At 43.1% G+C, this 20622-nt stretch overlaps 1 protein-coding gene across 2 annotated transcripts in view; it reads right to left on the minus strand.

The window, feature by feature from the left end:
• Window positions 1–20622, minus strand: part of TMEM233 (transmembrane protein 233) — a 43678-nt gene that overhangs the window by 8171 nt on the left and 14885 nt on the right. The window contains exon 2 of one of the 2 annotated variants that reach the window (XM_020899077.2): window positions 2513–2649. In XM_020899077.2, coding sequence (XP_020754736.1) covers window positions 2513–2649 — 137 coding nt within the window. Of the gene's footprint in view, window positions 1–2508; window positions 2650–20622 lie in introns of both variants that reach the window. The other variant, XM_020899078.2, reaches the window with a different exon arrangement.

The raw sequence follows: 20622 nt of genomic DNA on the forward strand, positions 1-20622 counted from the left end.
CAACAACAACAAACATTTTCCAGAGCCAGGACAGCAAAAAATAACAACAAATATTTTCCAGAGCCAGGTTACCCTGGGCTTACCCTCCGTCTTTTCTAATTAATTGTGAGGTATCAGACAAGTCACCTCATTACTCTGAGCCTCCATTTCTTCATCTGCAAAAATAGGGATAATATCACCTTCCTGGGGTTGTTGTGAGGACCCAGTGAGATTTAATTCATGTGAGAGCGTGGAACAGTACCTGGCATATGATGAGTTCTAAGTCAGCGTCAGTTGCTATTATTATTATAACCACTTAGCTCAAACACTGATCTGGGCAGTATGTATTTTCACAAGTCCCCAGGAGTTACACCAGGACTTGGCCTTATTTCCCTGAAACACCGTCCTTCAAGTTTGGCTCATCTATTCAAAGCCCTGAACTCAGTTCAATAGCATCTTAAACTCTTTGAGGACCTTCCTCCAGTTATGTTGATAATCATAGTAATAATTAATAAATGGTTTGTATTTCTTTATGCACTGAGAGGGAACATATGCCAACCTACACACATTCTAGGCATCATCTCAATAACCTTCACAACAGTTTTATTAAATGGGTACAACTATAAACCCCAGTTTACAGAGGAAGAAACTGAAGTTGAGGGAGGCAAGCAGGTGGCTGAAGGTCTCACACTAAACAAGCGGCAAAGGGGGGTACTTGTGTCCAGGAAGTCTGGTCCCAAACCTGTACATGCTACCCTACACCCCATGGCCCCATGCTCACACATGCAAGCACATTATGCTTTCATTAAAGAGTCAAGTCAGGTGTGTTCTCATCAGTTGATTATCTTTCAACTGTCTTCTTCATAGGCCAACATCGTCAATTTGCCATCTTGTAGGCAAGACACTTTGAGGTTCTTTTGACATCTTAGTGTTCTTTTCTCCTCTCTTTTGGTCAAAGCCATCAATTTTTTCCTTTATAACACTTCCTATTTTGATATCTCCTCCTCCATCCAATGGCCCCTAATTGCTCATGGATCTGGCTTGTCTGATAGGAAGTTGACCCACTGGGACATCCACTACCCTCTTGGTTGCCAAGGTGAGTTTGGCTGATCTAAAAGGTGTCCCCTTCCTCCCATACCCACCCAATGGGCCCCGTCCTGAAACCAAGTCAAAAAGATCAGTCAAAAAGACTGATTTTCCCAGCTTGAGAGAAATGGTGTTGGAGGAACAGTGCTGCTATGAGAGAAGACTGGAAGGATTTCTGAATTCTTATCTGTTTGGCCAGGAGTTACACAGTGAGACAGAGATGAATCTGGGCTTGTCATTCCCAGATCCTGGCTGTCCATCACACCACCTTGCCCTTTGGCAAAACTCTGACGGAAAATATCGTTGGTTCTAGCAGATGGTGCCCACCTTCGTTGGCTGGAGAAATCAGAATAAATTTGTTCAGATCCAGAGAGAAACATCACCTCTTTGTGAGATGAGAGCTGAAAATACCAGACATAGGCAGAGACCCTTCTGCTCTTAAACTAAGAACAGTTAGGCTAGTTGGATGCAGTGTCATGTAGGAAATCATTTAGCAGATTAGATGCTAAGGCAGAGCAAGTGATAACCATAAAGCTCCACTTCTTGTCACGTATTTCCCACTCTCTCACAGTTAGGTGGAACTATGTGACTGGTGTTAGTTGATCAATTATGAGCGTAAGTGACAAGTATCGCTCCAGGGTTGAGGCAGTGAAAACTCATGTGGGATTCTCTGGCTTTTCCTCTTCCCTGTCTTAGCCTGAGAAGCCCTCATGTTCTAGATCAGAGGCTGGAAAACAAAAGGCCATGGGCCAGCTCCCTGTTTTTATAAATAAAGCTTTATCACACACAGCCACATTAATGCATTTACAGACTGGATATGGCTGCTTCTATGCTAAAATGGCAGAGTTAAGTAGTTGCAACTGAGATGCTAATAGTGGCCTAAAATGTTTATCATCTGGCCCTTTACAGGAGAAGTTTGTTGACTCCTGTTCCAGACAGAGCAGCTACAAGTTGGTGCAGTCTGGACTCTAAGGGACTGTGTGGAGGAGAGACTTTCCACAAACCCGCGTGGCCTATGGAATAGCAGTGAGGAAAAATGAAAACTCTTTTGTTTGAGACTGTTTGTTACTGGAGCACAATCTAACCTATCCTAGCAGATTCCAGTGGGCTTTTCAAGAAAAGGCACCTTAGAGGACTTCCCTGGAGGTCCAGTGACTAAGACTCTGCACTCCCAATACAGGGAGCCTGAGTTTGATCCCTGGTCGGGGAACCAGATCCCACACACTGCAACTAAAGATTCCACATGCCACAACTAAAGATCCCTCTGCCACAACTAGATTTCGCATGCTGCAACTAAAGATTCGCATGCCACAACTAAGAGCTTGCATGCTGCAACTAAGGATCCCACATTCTGCAACAAAGATGGATTCCATGTGCCATAACTAAGACCTGGCACAGCCAAACAAATAAATATAAATATTAAAAAAAAACAAAAAAGCTTACCTACTTCCATGTGAAGTGAACTGTACAAGAAATAGCAATGACGAGAAGGCCAATAATGATGGAGGCAACGGCCACCCACTTGGCATTCCTTCCAAGCCGCTTGGATCCTTCAATGTCTCCATCCTCATAGCTGTTCTGAGCCTGGGGGACACAAGGGAAGAGCTGGAGATGACAACGCATAAGCAAAGACATGGCTTCCCAGGCTGATCTGAGCCAGTGGCATGGTTACCACCTCCTCCAGGAAGTCTTCCCTGAACTCCCAGTCTGAGTTAACTTCCTCTTCTGTAGTTCCTGATAACTTCCATCTTACTATTTACCATAGCATACTGAAAAGAATGATTTGGCCTCTCCCATTAGAGTATAAGTGCTATGTGAGCAGGGACCATTATCTATCTTGTTCAGCACAGTATACCACTGTCCAATGCAATATTTGTCATGTAAATGGTATGAAATAAATATTTGCATGCTGAAAGGATGAAAAGGTACATCTGTCTCATCCATTGGAATAGGGGTCTCTGCAAGCTATGGCCCACAGGCCAAATCCAGCCTGCCATTTTTGTAAACAAAGTTTGTAGGGAACATAGTCACAATCATTTGTTTACTACTGTCTGTAGCTGCTTTTATAACAACAGAGCTGAGTAGCTGGGACAGAGAGCATATTAGTTACAAGTCCTAAAATATTTATTATTTGGTCTATGACAGAAAAAGATTGTCTGCTTCTTATGCTAGAAGGTCAGGGACCCTGGCTGACCTGTTCACCCTTTCGTCAAAGCCAAAATGTCATTCATCTGGCACTTATTCATACAGCTTCCCCAGCTGTTAGAATACTGGAAAACTTCTGTACTGATTGGTGAGTAGCAGCTACCACTTCCCAATTTCCCAGCCAGCCTGCTCTCTCCTCTGAGTTTCCTCAGACCTCCCCACGATCCAGGGTATCACTAGGCTCAACATAGTATCCTTGTGCAAAGGCACAGAATCTTCTGTGCCCTTTGGAGAGATGTCTGGTCCATTGTAGGAACTCAAGAAATCTGTATTGGCTGAATGGGTGATGAATACATCTGTTTTCCTACAGAATATGAGTTCACTGACGGCATCCCGGAGCCCCAGGCAAAGGCGAGATGCTCAGAGAGTCCTTGTTGCTGAGCTGAAGGTCAGATGCTATCCTTCTCTCTTATAAGCCCTCTTTATCATAACTCCCACTGTTGAGCTCTCCCCCAAAAGCTGCGCTGCAGCCCAAAGAACAATGGAAATCTGCATTTGTAAGTTATGGACAGAATGATTCGATCCATGCCATGAATTGCAGGTTTCTGTGGGAACATCTATTCTTGACTCTGAAAGCACAGCACTTCAGTAATCACCCTTCTTTGTGAACTATGAAGGGGAATGAGGCATATACAGACAATTACAAGTCAGAGAAACTCCCAGTAAACCACAGAGCCTTCTGCTTCTGGAACCTTCCATTAATTCTTGGACCTGGGCCAACTTAGTCAGCAACAGGCTGGGAGACTTGCCCCCCGCCCCCCCCCCCCCTCAGCTAGTCTTGCTTTCGGGCCTCTTGTGTGAATGGAAGAGTGAGAGCTTGAAATGATGCCAGGGGCTGCCGGCAGGGAGAACTCCAGAACCCTGTATCCTGAATTCTGGAGTTCTTAACCCTGTGTGCCCATCAGAAACACTTGGATAGTATTAAAAACAAATGCCAAAGGCTTGGCCCTATTCTGGAGAGATTCCAATTTAATTGGTGTAGAAGTCAGACACCAGTTTTTAAAAATAGAAATTGTGGTAAAATGTGCCTGACATAAAATTTACCACTGCTGAGTGTACAATTCATTGGCACTAAGTACATTCACGTTGTGCAAATATCACCATCATTAGTCATTTCAAACTGAAACTGCTTTCATTAAACACTCACTCCTCACTCTTCCCACCGCCCCTCCCCATCCCCAGCCCCTGGCAATCACCATTCTATGTCCTGTCTCTATGGAATTTGACTGCTCTAGGGATTTTATATGAGTTGACTCATACAATGGTTGTCTTCTGTGATTGGCTTATCTCAATGAGCATAATGTCATCAAGGTTCATCTATGTTGTAGCATGTGTCAGAGTTTCTTTCCTTTTTGAGGCTGAATAATATTTCATTTTAGGGATAGATCACATTTTGTTTACCCACTCATTCATTGATGGATACTTGGGTTGCTGCCACAGTATTTTTTAAAAAGCCTTCTCAAGGTCGCAAACCTTTGGTCTAGACAACTATCCTTAACATTGTGCAAGGTCAAGATGTTCACCATCTTAAGATTTAACCCAAGAAAATGTGTCATGAAGCATGGGCTCTAAAACGCAGAGAGATATGAGTTCAGATTTCCTGTCTTATCAGCTGTGAGAATTAGAGCAAGCTATCAAGCTTTCTAAGCCTCAGGGTCCTCATCTGTAAATTGGGGACAATAGTAATAACATCTCCTTCATATTGGAGGGACCAATGAGTTAATGCATGCAAAGTGGTTAGCATTGGTCCAGAACATAATTTATGCTCAATAAATTAACTTTTACTATGAATTGCCACTGCCTGTTTTATTCTTCTAAAGCTAAGGTCCTTGGGGTAAAACAGAATCATCTGGGCTACTTATGAGAATTATAGGTGATCAGTGTCTATTCCTTGCTAGAATAGAATCAGGGGACCTAAGTTTGGGAAACTTTGTTTTAGAGGCTTCACAATTAAAGTCACTGCATAGAATCCTAGAACCCCAAATTGTGAGTTCATAATCAGTTTAAGATTATATAGATTCAGACCCTCTTAAATTGATCATTATTCTATCATGCTACCTTCAAAAACCCAGTTCTGAGAGTAGTCATGATGATATACTTGCACTGCTGTAACCAGGAAAAAAAAGAAAAAACCAAAAAAATGAGACACTCCTTGCCGATCTCTCCCCAAACATTGTCAACCCCTGGCTATTTGGATGAAAATCTAGTCTTGTGTTCTCAGTAGCAGTGACAATGAAAGTGGGAAGAAGAGCCAGTGTGTGCCATGTTGAAGGGTACATCTACATCTGGGCATTGCCCATGAGCTCAGGGGAGATGGGGGCTCACTTATCTGCTGCAGATCAGCAGAGCCACACTGGTGACCTGGCTAAGGGGCACATGTCCAACCTTCATCACCTGTTAGCAGCCTGGCCTCTTGTATGTAACCCTTTTCTTTGCAATTCACCATCCCTCTGGGACTCATAAAGGAGATGTTGAGTCATCCCAGGAACGAGTCCATGTTAGCTTGAAAAAACAGGTGAAAAGCTTCTTTCAATATTAGTTGTAGACTCTTTTCTTCCCAAGAATCCTCTTATGAATCCCTTTCTTCCTCTGGTTCTTGGAGAAGGGGCTTCCCATGAGTAAATCTGCTGGGTAAATGTAAGGATATGGGGGAAGGGATAAAGGTGGGGTACTTTAGAACTCTCACATTTCACTTTAAAGGACTTCACTGGTGAGGGGCTCTGGCTTCGGGGTCATCATACAACAATAGAGCAGGAAGGAATTAACCCCTGGCTGGAGTTCTTTTCTCCCCCAACTGGAATTGCGTATTAATATAGGTCTGTTGGCAGATGCTACAGATTGAAGCGGGGGGAATGGGTTTTAGAGAAAATGTTCTGAAGGGCTTAAAAAGCAAACTATTCCATCTGCTGTGGAAGAACTATAAAGAAACAAGGGATGACTTTGATACTTAAATTTACATGACTGTCTCAGTTCTTTCACCAATTCTGAATGCAATGCATGAACATGTAAAGTATCCTACAGAAACACAGAAACACAGTAAGATAGTAAGTCTTCTCTCAATTCCATTTCCCAAAGATAACAGGGTAGTACATTTGCTTCTAGATTTTTCCCCCCATGAGTAATATGAAAGGAAAACTGACACTTTCTCCTGGTTTCATTTGACTAAGCACATCACATGCCACTGTTCGAGAGTAACAGCAATTTGTATACTGAGACAAACCAGGAACAACAGGTTAGTCTGTTAGCCTGCATCCTTCCAATATTGAAACCTTGGGTATTTCCCATAAGGCTTTGCAAAGACAACTTCATCTTTGCCTTTTGTGACATGCTGCACTCAATATGCCAGAAAATTTGGAAAACTCAGCAGTGCCCACAGGACTGGAAAAGATCAGTTTTCATTCCAATCCCAAAGAAAGGCAATGCCAAAGAATGCTCAAACTACTGCACAATTGCACTCATCTCACATGCAAGTAAAGTAATGCTCAAAATTCTCCAAGCCAGGCTTCAGCAATACATGAACTGTGAACTTCCAGATGTTCAAGCTGGTTTTAGAAAAGGGAGAGGAACCAGAGATCAAATTGCCAACATCCACTGGATCATCGAAAAAGCAAGAGAGTTCCAGAAAAACATCTATTTCTGCTTTATTGACTATGCCAAACGCCTTTGACTGTGTGGATCACAAGAAACTGTGGAAAATTCTTCAAGAGATGGGAATACCAGACCACCTGACCTGCCTCTTGAGAAACCTATATGCAGGTCAGGAAGCAATAGTTAGAACTGGACATGGAACAACACGCTGGTTCCAAATCAGGAAAGGAGTACGTCAAGGCTGTATATTGTCACCCTGCTTAATTAGCTTATATGCAGAGTACATCATGAGAAACGCTGGGCTGGAGGAAGCACAAGCTGGAATCAAGATTGCCATGAGAAATATCAATAACCTCAGATATGCAGATAACACCACCCTTATGGCAGAAAGTGAAGAAGAACTAAAGAGCCTCTGGATGAAAGTGAAAGAGGAGAGTGAAAATGTTGGCCTAAAGCTCCACATTCAGAAAACTAAGATCATGGCATTCGGTCCCATCACTTCATGGCAAATAGATGGGGAAGCAGTGGCTGACTTTATTTTTCTGGGCTCCAAAATCACTGCAGATGGTGACTGCAGCCATGCAATTAAAAGACGCTTACTCCTTGGAAAGAAAGTTATGACCAACCTAGACAGCATATTAAAAAGCAGAGACATTACTTTGTCAACAACGGTCCATCTAGTCAAGGCTATGGTTTTTCCAGTGGTCATGTATGGATGTGAGAGTTAGACTATAAAGAAAGCTGAGTGCCAAAGAATTGATGCTTTTGAACTGTGGTGTTGGAGAAGACTCTTGAGAGTCCCTTGGGCTACCAGGAGATCCAACCAGTCCATCCTAAAGTCTATCAGTCCTGGGAGTTCATTGGAAGGACTGATGTTGAAGCTGAAACTCCAATACTTTGGCCAACTGATGTGAAGAGCCGATTCACTGGAAAAGACCCTGATGCTGGGAAAGACTGAGGGCAGGAGGAAAAGGGGACGACAGAGGATGAGATGGTTGGATGGCATCACCGATCAATGGACATGGGTTTGGGTGGATTCAGGGAGTTGGTGATGGACAGGGAGGCCTGGCGTGCTGTGGTTCATGAGGTCGCAAAGAGTCAGACACTACTGAGCAACTGAACTTAATACTGAACTGAATTTATTTAATTTTGAGTGTGCTGGGTCTTCGTTGTTGCATGGGCTTTTCTCTGGTTATGGTGAGCAGGGCTACTCTTCGTTGCAGTGCATGGGCTTGTCATTGTGATGACTTCTCTTTTTGTGGAGCATGGGCTCTAGGACACACAGGTTTCAGTAGCTGCAGTGTGTGGGCTCAGGAGTTGCAGGTCCTGAGATCTAGAGCACAGGCTCAATAGTTGTAGCACACAAACTCAGTTGCTCTGTGGCACGTGACGTCTTCCTAGATCAGGGATCAAACCCGTGTCTCCTGCATTGGCAGGTGGATTCTTTACCACTGAGCCACCAGGGAAGTCCCAAATGTATTTCTTCTTAATGAGTTTTATACTTATAACAACTTTTTGTCTAGTTGTCTACTAATCTGTCTGATAATTTGCAGAAACTATTTACATATTATAGGTCAGCACCATGCAATAGAAATATAATGGGGACCACACACCTAATTCAAAATTTTCTGGACATCCTTGGTGGTCCACTGGTAAAGAATCCACCTGTCAATGCAGGGAATAAGGGTTCGATCCCTGGTATGGGAAGATTCCACATGCTGCAAGGCAACTAAGCCCATGTACTAGAGCCTGTGAGCTTCAACTACAGGGTCCATGGGCTGCAAATGCTGAAGCCTGAGTGCCCTACAGCCCACGCTCTGCAATGAGAAGCCCGGGCACTGCAACTAGAGTAGCCCCCACTCTCCACAAGTGGAGAAAGCCTGCATGCAGCAACAAAGACCCAGTGCAATAAAAAGAAAATTTTTTTCTAGTAGCCACATTAAAGAGGTAAAATTAACTTTAATAATATATATTTTATTTAACCCAACATGTCCAAACTTTTATCATTAAAATCTGTGGTGCTATTTCAAATACTCAATAGTGACATGTGACAACAGTCACTCTAAGAATAGCACAGAAAATAATATAATTTATTATGTATGTTGCAAAATTCTCTCCCAGTTTTTCCTGGCCCATTGTCTTTTTCCCCTAAATTATATATTTTATTTTGATACAGTTTAGGGTTCATAAAAAGTTACAAATATAGTACTAGGAGTTCCCTTGTACCTTTCACCAAGATTTGCCTAATGATGATATCTTAAGTAACCACAGTACTTGGTCAAAACCAGGAAATTGACATTGGTTGATATTATTAACTCAGTTATAGGCCTTTTCAGATTTTACCAGTTTTCACATGCACTCTTTGTTGTTGTTGTTGTTGTTTTGTTTTTTGGGTATGTGTATAGCTCTATGAAATTTTGTCACCTGCAGACTGGAGTGACTATTGCCACAAAGAAATTCTTTCATGAAGGGTATAGAGAAAAGGGAACCCTCCTACACTTTGGTGGAAATGTAAGTTGGTGGAAAACAATATGGAGGTTCCTCAGAAAACTAAAAATGGAACTGCCATACCATCCAGCAATCCCAATCCTGGGCATATATCTGGACAAAACTGTAATTCCAAAAAGACAGATGCACCCCTATGTTCATAGCAGCACTAGTCACAATAGACAAGACATGGAAGCAACCTAAATGTCCCTCAACAGAGGAATGGATCAAGATGCTGTACGTTTATATCCAATGGAACACTCCTCAGCCATAAAAAACAAAATAATGCCATTCACAATAACAAGAGTACAACCAGGATTATCATACCAAGTGAAGTAAGTCACAAAGAATAAATCACTTATACATGGAATCTAAAATATGACACAAATGAACCTCTCTATGAAACAAAAACAGACTCACGAACAAAGAGAACAGGTTGCCAAGGGGGTGGCCGTTGGGGGAGGGATGAGGTGGGAGTTTGGGGTTAGCAGATGTAAGCTTTTATATATAAAATGGATAAACAGCAAGGTCCTACTGTATAGCAAAGAGAACTGTATTCAATATCCTATGATAAGCCATATGGAAAAGAATATTTTAAAAGAAGGTACATATATATATATATATATGTAACTGAATTACTGTGTTGAACAATAGGAATTAACATAACATTTAAAATCAGCTATATTTCAACTTAAAAAAGAAGAAACTCTCTAATGTTACCCTTTGTAAGTCACACCCTTTCTCATGTCCAAGTCTGTTGTCTTTTAATTTAGATTTGTGGCATTTGGATATTGCCCAGAGTTCACTTCCAGGCTGTGACACTTCCTCATAATTTCATAAACCAAATACCTTCATTTTAAGGTGATAAATAGCAATTTGCAGTCTCCGTTCACCATGAAAAGTAGGTTAAAAAGAAAGACCTTTAGATTCTTTCCAGCTCTTATCATTCCATTCTGAGTCAAATGAATATCTGTCAGCATGTAGAAAAAATGGTTGTCCTCAAATATTTTATAAGGCCTCAAGAGTCCCCAGCAGTGGTTCTTCCCTTTTCTGTGAGGCTGGGCTTATGCTGGCAAAATATAACAGTCATTACAAAACCTAAAAAGAGCTTTCAGGTCTTGGTCAGCTGCCTTGAACCAGCAAAGGTCACGTTTGGGAACAGAAAAGTGGCCAAGTTCCTTTCTCCTGTAGTAAATACTAGTGACGTCATGCTCACTGCATCTGGTAATTTCAAGCTTGTTTATACATCCCTTCCCTGGATGGACACATGATATGCAAATAGCCCGGCAGGAAAGTTGTTTGGGAGCCAGAAATGAAGATGATTGTCTCTATGCCCAACCACAAGAAGGCTGCAGCAGGGACCAGCAAGACTATGCTGTGAGGCCATGCAGCCAAGCCTCCTGACCATCTGTCAGAAGGTACAGGTAATAGCTGGAAGCCACATTTGCAAGAAGCAGACACCCAGAAAAATTTCGTAAACTTTAATAACTGGCATTGAACACCAATGGGTCCCATGTTCTGGGACTCTGACACTTTATGTCAATGACAAAGTTGATCTCTTGTCCTGAGCCAGGAAAATATGAAGAGTACTTTGTCCATTCCCTCTGGTCTTTAGAGCAGAGCTCTTGCTGCATCCCACATGATACTGCATGAGACAGCATCACCTATGGGGTGGCTGTCAGGTGAAGATCTCAGATGAAACTCTCTAAGTGGATATATTTAACATTCTTTATACTGGTGGCCGTATCTTAGAATCACCTATGTCCCCAAAATGCCCATGAAAATTCCTGTGCCAAGCCCCACTCCAGATCAACTGAATCAGGATCTCTGGGGATGAGACTTCAACATCAATATTTTTTGAAAAGCTTCTCAGGTCATTGTGAGAAGAGTTGAGAACCACTGTCCTGAATGGATGGCCATTCATTCATTCATCCAGTCATTCACTCATTCAAAAACTATTTATTAAGCATCAGTTATGCGCCAGGCACGTTTCCTGCCCTCATGGAGCTTACATTTTGGTAAAGACTGAAAATGAAATACTTAAACATGGAATTTTCTTGGGCTCCAAAATCACTGTGGATGGTGACTGGAGCCATAAAGTTAAAAGACACTTGCTCCTTGGAAGAAAAGCTATGATAAACCTACACAGCATATTAAAAAGCAGAGAAATCATCCTGCCAACAAAGGTCTGTATAGTCAAAGTTATGGTTTTTCTAGGAGTCATGTATGGCTGTGAGAGTTGGACCATAAAGAAAGCTGAGCATCAAAGAATTGATGCTTCAGAACTGTGGTGCTGGAAAAGACTCTTGAGAGTCCCTTGGACAGCCAGGAGATCAAACCAGTCAATCTTAAAGGAAATCAATCTTGAATATTCATTGGAAGGACCGAAGCTGAAGCTCCAATACATTGGCTACCTGATGTGAAGAGCTGACACACTGGAAAAGACCCTGATGCTGGGAAGATTGAGGGCAGGAGGAGAAGCGGGATGAGAGGATGAGAAACTCAATGGACATGAGTTTGAGCAAGCTCTGGGAGATAATGAAGGACAGGGAAACCTGGTATGCCACAATCCAGGGGTCACAGAGAGTCGGGCACAACTAAGTGACTGAACAACAACAAAACATGCCAGTAAACAAGAATACAGAATGTTACTAAGGTAAGAAAAATGGGATGGTGGGAGGAAGCTCTCCCTCAAGTTGGGGCAGGTGTCAAGACCTGAAGACCTGAGAAGGAGCCAGATCTGCAAAAAGGGAGAAGATGCCCAGCAAAGAAAACAGCAAATGTGAGAGGGAAATTATTTTTCTGCTGAAGGTACTAAAGAAAATCCAGTGTGACTGAAACATAGGCATGAAAAGTGGGCGAGGGGAGAGAGGAAGGGGAATATAAGATAACCCTGGAGGTGAAGCCAGGGACTATGTTATAATAATGAACATAATAATAATAATAATAGTTATTATTTATATATTTATATTTATCATTTACATATTTATAAAATAATATATAGTTATAACTTTAACTATAGTTATAAGAATGAATTATCATGCTAAAATAAATTAGTTAACATAGTTAGTTTTATTAAACTAAATAGCTAAAATAAAAATAGTTAATATTTATGGAGTGCCTATACTATGTGAGGCCCTGACCTAACGTGCAGAAGTCACACTTCCTCAGTGGCTCCCCTGGCTTCATTTTCGAGAGCTTTCTTAGCAATACCAACTCCATTTTGATCTTCCTTTTCTGGATCCCTGAAGGAAACAGAGCAGGGCTGAGTCAGAGCCTAGGTCAGGGGACTGACTTAGGATGGGGTGACCTGAGAAGGCTGCCCTGAGGAAGTTGACATGTAAGCTGAGACAGGAGGAATGAGAAGTCACTGGCCACATGAGATGAACAGAGGAGAGGGCTCCAAGCAGAGGAAATGACCTAGACGAGGATGTGGGCCAGGAAAGGTGGCGGGGGGTAGGGTGGGGGAGGTGAACAGGGAGGAGGGCTCCTGGAGAACCTTGTCCGGGGCCAGACCTTGAAGGCCACGGAAGGCCACAAAGTCTATCCTTTGGAAGGCAAGGGGCGTCAATGATTGGGGGGGGGGGGGGCACTCAGGGGCTTCCAGTCCCATCCCCCACACATGATTTATGCCCTCTGATCATAGACCACTATCAGACATCAGGAGCTTTCCAGAAGAGCAGCTTCCCACTAAGGCATCAGTGACAGCTAAGGCTCCACTTGGTTACCAGTTCCCAGGCAACAGAAATGTACCTTCTGTGCCGTACCAAGGAAGAAGCGGACTTAACAGCAGAACTTTTGATTTTTACTGGTCTTTTTTTCTTAATGCTGGGCAAAATCATGAAGGAGAAAAGTTGGGTAAGGGAATGGGAACCCTACCAAAGTGTATTTAATAGCTCATTTGTTTTCATCTCCCTGCTGTTCCAGAAACTCCGGATACTTATCAGGCCCTAACCCTATAATAATTCATGTCAGTCCATCCCTTCTGGAAAAGATATTTCCTTTTCTGTGTCAGAATCAGTTGTAACTCCTGCCAGACCACTTTAACAACCTTGTGGCTTTTGCCTTTACAAGCCCCTGAGTTCCTCTTCCCTGGAACATTCTTCCGGTTTTGTCTGAATCTGTCACCTGAACTGCAGTTCCTAACATCACAATGAATTCTTTTCCTATTAGTACACAGCTCTTGGTGTGGCTCAGGGTTACTCACTCTGCTGCTTATGGCTGTGTTGAGTATTTGTAACTGTGAGCTCCACGAGGGCAGACACCATGTCTCTCTTTACTCACCACTCAATTTCCAGGTGCCTAAAGGAGGACACTTAGTACTCCTTTAATTCCCTTTGATGGGGTCAAAAAAACCAAACAAATCCACCAGCAAAGCAAAACAGACACCAAAACAAAACAATCGACTGGCATAATTTTCTGACCAAGGCAACCTGTTATTTTGGTGCTGGCAGAACAAAGGGTAAACTGAGTCATCTAACATTCCGTGTCAGAGTTTTGAAGGGTGGGCTTCTGCCCTAGAATGGCAGACACAGGTTTGCTGTCTGAATGACCAGAAGAAGGAATTTTCAGCTTGAGGTCAACATTTGTGAAGGAATTTTAGTCCTTTGGCTTTTACTTCATAAGTCAGAGTCACTGACAATTTTTCACCTAAATGGAGCCCACCCTCCCAGTATTTGTATGTGTGTATGTGAACTGTGCTCCGCCCGATTTTATTACAGATGTTATACAACAGACAGACAGATCTTTAATATGGCAGTAAATAAGTAAAAGACGCTTACTCCTTGGAAGGAAAGTTATGACCAACCTAGACAGCATATTAAAAGGCAGAGACATTACTTTGCCAACAAAGGTCTGTCTAGTCAAGGCTATGGTTTTTCCAGTGATCATGTATGGATGTGAGAGTTGGACTATAAAGAAAGCTAAGTGCCAAAGAATTGATGCTTTTGAACTGTGGTGTTGGAGAAGACTCTTGAGAGTCCCTTGGACTGCAAGGAGATACAACCGGTCCATCCTAAAGGATATCAGTCCTGGGTGTTCACTGGGAGGACTGATGTTGAAGCTGAAACTCTTAATACTTTGGCCACCTGATGTGAAGAACTGACACACTGGAAAAGACCCTGATGCAGGGAAAGATTGAGGGCAGGAGGAGAAGGGGATGACAGAGGATGAGATGGTTGGATGGTATCACCAACTCAATGGACATGAGTTTGGGTGGATTCAGGGAGTTGGTGATGGACAGGGAGGCCTGGTGTGCTGCAGTTCATGGGGTCGCAGGGAGTCGGACACGACTGAGCTGGACTGAACTAAGTATGTGTTAGTCACTCAGTCGTGTTCAACTCTGCGATCCCATGGACCATAGCCTGCCAGGCTCCTCTGTCCATGAAATTCTTCAGGCAAGAATACTGGAGTGGGATGCCATGAACCCAAAGGAGAATAAAGCTTTGGAGGAATGAATCTGAATCTGTTTTCCTCCTTTGTAAAATGGGGATGATAGTACCTACAACACAGGTTGCTGGTGGGGCTTTATTGAGATGTGTATAAAAGGGCCCAGCATCATCTCATGCAATTCTGAAAACAATGTAGAGAGATCTGCATTAACAGTCCTGTTGGAGAGATGGGGAAACCTAGGCCCAGAGAAGTTAGGTGAAGGAATAGAGATGACATTGGAATCCAGAGTTGAGTGCAGAGCCTGGACCCACTCAGTGCCTACCTTTGAAATCTACTGCCAGCCTAGGGTTCAAATGGCAAACCAAAGGAAAGAGAGGCTACAAGCAAAAAAAAAAGGTAGAGGTTTCCCTAAAAACTTTGGAACACACAGTTAATTCCCTGAAACAAGTTTCACAAAGCAAGTGAAAGAAGCAAGGCCCAGACTACCCACCAAAGAAAAGAAAATATTTGCAAGTTAGAAATCTGATGACTCATATGCAGAATACACCAAGAACTCTTACAACTCAGCAAGAAAAAGACAATTAAAAATGGGCAAAGAATGTGAATAAAAAGCTCACCAAATAAGATATACAAATATCCAATAAGCACAAGAAAAGATGCTCAGTCTCATTAGTCTCTCAGTTCAGTCGCTCAGTCGTGTCCAACTCTTTGTGACCCCATTAATCACAGCACGCCAGGCTTCCCTGTCCATCACCAACTCCCGGAGTATACTCAAACTCATGCCCATTGAATCAGTGATGCCATCTAGCCACCTCATCCTCTGTCGCCCTCTTCTCCTCCTGCCCCCAACCCCTCCCAGCATCAGGGTCTTTTCCAATGAGTCAACTCTTCGCATGAGGTGGCCAAAGTACTGGAGTTTCAGCTTCAGCATCAGTCCTTCCAATGAACACCCAGGACTGATCTCCTTTAGGATGGACTGGTTGGATCTCCTTGCAGTCCAAGGGACTCTCAAGAGTCTTCTCCAACACCACAGTTCAAAAGCATCAATTTTTCTGCACTCAGCTTTCTTCACAGTCCAACTCTCACATCCATACATGATCACCGGAAAAACCATAGCCTTGACCAGATGGACCTTTGTTGGCAAAGTAATGTCTCTGCTTTTTAATGTGCTATCTAGGTTGGTCATAACTTTCCTTCCAAGCAGTGAGCGTCTTTTAATTTCATGGCTGCAGTCACCATCCGCAGTGATTTTGGAGCCCCAAAAAATAGTCTGACACTGTTTCCACTGTCTCCCCATCTATTTCCCATGAGATGATGGGACCAGATGCCACGATCTTAGTTTTCTGAATGTGGAGCTTTAAGTCAACTTTTTCACTCTCCTCTTTCACTTTCATCAAGAGGCATTAGTGGGAAATGCAAATCTGAATCACAAGATACCTCCTAGAATGGCCACAACGGTGAAGACAGGCAGTGGCAAGTATTATTGAGAAACTGGAACCTTCAGACACTGCTGGTGGGAAAGTAAAGTGGTGCAGTGGCTTTAGAAACAGGCTGGCAGATTCTTAAAAAGTTAAACAGAATTACTATACAACCCAGCAATTCCACTCTTAGGTATATGCCCAAGAAAATAGGAAGCCTATGTTCAAATAGAAGGTGTATGTGAATATTTATAGTAGCATTATTCACAACAGCCTCCAAAATGGAATCAACCCAAATGTCCAACAACAAAGTGAATAAAACCCAAAATGTGGTATGTTCAGTATTAAAAAGGAGGAAGTGCTGACATAAGCTACAGTGTGGGTGAACCTTGCAAACACTGCACTGAGTCAAAGAAGCTGCTGGGGCCCAGGGCAGGCCAGCCTAAAACATGTTTTAATGGCATAATGGTTAATTTTGAATTAAAGTTACTAAAGAAATGGTCAATGCAAGAGGGACCCTTTGACCCCCCTTTCTGTCTCCCTGTAAGCAGGAAATAAAACTCATGTGGAAGGTGCAGGCTCTCCATCTGGAGGTAGATAGATGCCCTTATTGACAGATACAGGGAATTCAGGCTGAGAAGCTTGTATAAACAAACTTTGATACTTTTAAAATTTACCACCCAAGCCCAAATCCTGCTCAGATTCTTCACTAACTGAGCACCCCAAACCCCGGTTTCTTTGTCCTGCTGCATTCTCATAAATTTGCTGTTTGCCTGATATAAAAGCTGCCTTGCTTTGGCCACTTCTTTGGTCCCCCTTCTAAAGACCTCTGTGCACACAAATTAAAATTTGTCTCTTCTTATTTTGTCTTGTGTCACTTTTATTATTAGGCCAGCCACAAGAACACAAGAGGGATAGAGGGGGAAAATTTCCACTTCCTGACAAAGCCAAACACGAAAGATCACATATTGTATGATTCCATTTATGTGAAATAACCACAATAACTGATCAGTTCAGTTGCTCAGTCGTGTCTGACTCTTTGCGACCCCATGAACTGCAGCACACCAGGCCTCCCTGTCCATCACCAATTCTTGGAGTTTACCCAAACTCATGTTCATCGAATCGGTGATGCCAACCAACCATCTCATCCTCCTTTTTCCCCTTCTCCTCCCACCTTCAATCTTTCCCAGCATCAGGGTCTTTTCAAATGAGTCAGTTCTTCACATCAAGTGGCCAAAGTACTGGAGTTTCAGCTTCAGCATCTGTCCTTCCAATGAACACAGAACTGATCTCCTTCAGGATGGACTGGCTGGATCTCCTTGCAGTCCAAGGGCTTCTCAGGAGTCTTCTCCAACACCACAGTTCAAAAGCATCAATTCTTTGGTGCTCAGCTTTCTTTATATTCCAACTGTCACATCCATACACGACTACTGGAAAAACCATAGTCTTGACTAGACGAACCTTTGTTGGCAAAGTACTGTCTCTGCCTTTTAATATGCTGTCTAGGTTGGTCATAACTTTCCTGCCAAGGAGTAAGCATCTTTTAATTTCATGGCCGCAGTCACCATCTGCAGTGATTTTGGAGCCCCCCAAAATGACATCGCCATTGTTTCCACTGTTTCCCCATCTATTTGCCATGAAGTGATAGGGCTGGATGCCATGATCTTAGTTTTCTGAATGTGGAGCTTTAAGTCAACTTTTACACTCTCCTCTTTCACTTTCATCAAGAGGCTCTTTAGTTCTTCACTTTCTGCCATGAGGGTGGTGTCATCTGTATATCTGAGGTTATTGATATTTCTCATGGCAATCTTGATTCCAGCTTGTGCTTCCTCCAGCCCAGTGTTTCTCATGATGTACTCTGCATATAAGTTAAATAAGCAGGGTGACAATATACAGCCTTGACGTACTCCTTTTCCTATTTGGAACCAGTCTGTTGTTCTGTGTCTGGTTCCAACTGTTGCTTCCTGACCTGTATACAGATTTCTCAAGAGAAACTGATAGCCCCAGAAAATAGATTAGCTGTTGCCAACAATAACTGATAGACCCAGAAAACAGGTTAGTGGTTGCCAGGATCTGAGAGGAAAAAGGGTGGTGAGTGACTGCTAATAGGTGTGGGATTTTTTTTTAGGGGTGGTGAGAACTTATTGGAATTAAATAGTGGTGATGATTGTACAACCTTGTGAATATACTAAAAATCACTAAGTTGTGCACTGTGTTGTTTTTAAAGAAACAAGACCTAGTGACAGAGCTTTTGTGCATTGAGGGCTCTAGTGGACTGATGATGGGGCTTAGAGAAACTGGTGGGATCTGGCAAGAGATGATGGTGGGGTTGAGAATCAGCATGGGGGTGCCTGGCAGTTATCCTAGAGTCCACTGGAAGCAGAAGCCAGGCTTGCACATGCTAACAGAAGATTAGACTTTTGTGTGAGCATGTGAAAAACATCTAAAAATACAGACAGGAATTCTGTGGAGAGTTGATTTAGCAGGGAGGTATAAAAAGCCAGGGAAACCTGGGCTATTGTACATTAACGCAAGCCCCTTTTAAATGCACAGGTCATTTATGCCCAGGAAAACTGGGATCCAGACAAAAATAGATCTTAGTTCAGAGACAAAATTAGCTTTGAGTAATTGCTCTAGTTTGCAATGAGGGCTGAAGGAAGAGTAAACCAGGAACTGGTGCTAAGTCTGGGAGCGGGGTGGCTTGAGAGCAAAGCAAAGTAATGGTCTGTTAAGAGCTCGCATCTGACATTCCACTGGCTAACAGAGCCTGATCTTTCTATTTTGTGGCCTATTCTGGGGTTCCTTCCCAGGGGAGTTAAATCCATTTTAAGTGGATGACATAGATGTCATAGCATACATCCCTGGAACACACAAAGCTTATTCCACCCCAGGGCCTTTGCACTTTCTGGCTCTGTCCAGGTCTTTCTATGGCCGGCTAGTTTTCATCCTTTTAGTCTTTGCCCATCACCCTTTCTAAAGTAGATTCTCTTCACCACCTGCCCCCACTAATCCTCCTCTCTCATACTTCCCTGTTTATTCTCTTCACAGTGTCTATCACTCGGAAATGACTTTGTTTATGTGCTAACTTGTGTATTGTCTGTCTTCCCTGAATCATACATTAAGTTGCCATAGAGCTGAGACCTCGACCACCTCATCTGACAAGCAAGGGAAGGCTGTGGTTCTCCTGTGGTTCTCATGGAGACTGGATAATCCTGTCCAATTTAGGGGCAGAGTAGACCCCTTTGACTGTGGATTTGAAGTGACATGCACCACACAACTTGTCTGTTTTCTGTGTTTTATTTCTTAACTGGTTTAGAATTCTCAAGGACAAGAACAGTGTTCACTGAGAACCTATTAGCTCAGAGATGTCCAGAACGTCAGCTGTATAAAGCTAGCATGTATCTACCTGGTCCCCATTGTATCTGGCACATAGTAAGTGTACAAAAATTGTTGAATGAATGAACTGTGAGAACCCTTGCCCCCTGTGTTCTACCCTTGAGAAGCAATGGCTGAAAATTTCCCAGGTCCTATGGCTCCTTCTCTGAGGGTAGCAAACACACTCAAGTGATGTTTCTCTGTGTTGACTTAAAGCTCTCCTCCCTCATCTAAAGCTCTCCTCCCTCATCTAAAGCTCCTCCCTCACCTTCTCCCAGCTTTTCTCTATGAACTTCAGAGCTAACTGCCATGCATCCGGCTTCCTGCTGTGGTGGCAGAGGCGAGGAACAGCCATAAACAGAAGAGAAGGCTGGTGACCCAGGCTGCCTCTGTCTTCAGGGATGCAGGTAATCTATTTGCCACATTCCTACCTCCTGTTTTCATTCTCATTGATAATGGATCTTAGACTTTGCCACAATCAAACACAAATATGGAAGAGATTTCAGATATGGGATATCTGAAAGGATGGAGCTGTCAGAGGAGTGTAATCGCCTCGGTTCTGTCTCATCACAACAAAAATTTGAACCGATGGACGTTAAAGCCCTCGGCCCGTCACAGCTCTCAGACAGTCCATGTTATAGTTCTTGGACAGATCAGTTTTATTTAGGAAAAAAAAGAAAATACATCCTTGAGGCATGAGGGCACGACGACCCAAAAGATGCAAAGAGCGAGCAAGTGCGCGCAGGTGGAAGAGTGAGAGACCCCCGGCCCTTTGGCACCTCCTTTTATGTTTTTTCCTTCCCCTGGGCCTGCCCTATGTAAATTGGGCCAGCCAGGAGTGCTGTTTGTTCCACCTGAGGTCCTCACTCAGGTCCTTGGACCTTCCTTTGTTCTATTTTCGTGGTGCTTTTCCCTTCCTTGTCTTTTAGCCACCGCCATTCTGGACTCCTGTTTCCTATTCTAACTACCTAACAGAGCCATCATCTCTGGTGTCTGCTATTTCCTTCTCTTGGTAGATCCTTACTGAAGAGACAGTGTGGAAAAATATTACGGATCACATGTTCTTCAAAAGCATGAAAGACTCATCTCAGAA

This window comes from Odocoileus virginianus, chromosome 12 (assembly GCF_023699985.2).
Source record: "Odocoileus virginianus isolate 20LAN1187 ecotype Illinois chromosome 12, Ovbor_1.2, whole genome shotgun sequence".
Taxonomy (NCBI): Eukaryota; Metazoa; Chordata; class Mammalia; order Artiodactyla; family Cervidae; genus Odocoileus; species Odocoileus virginianus.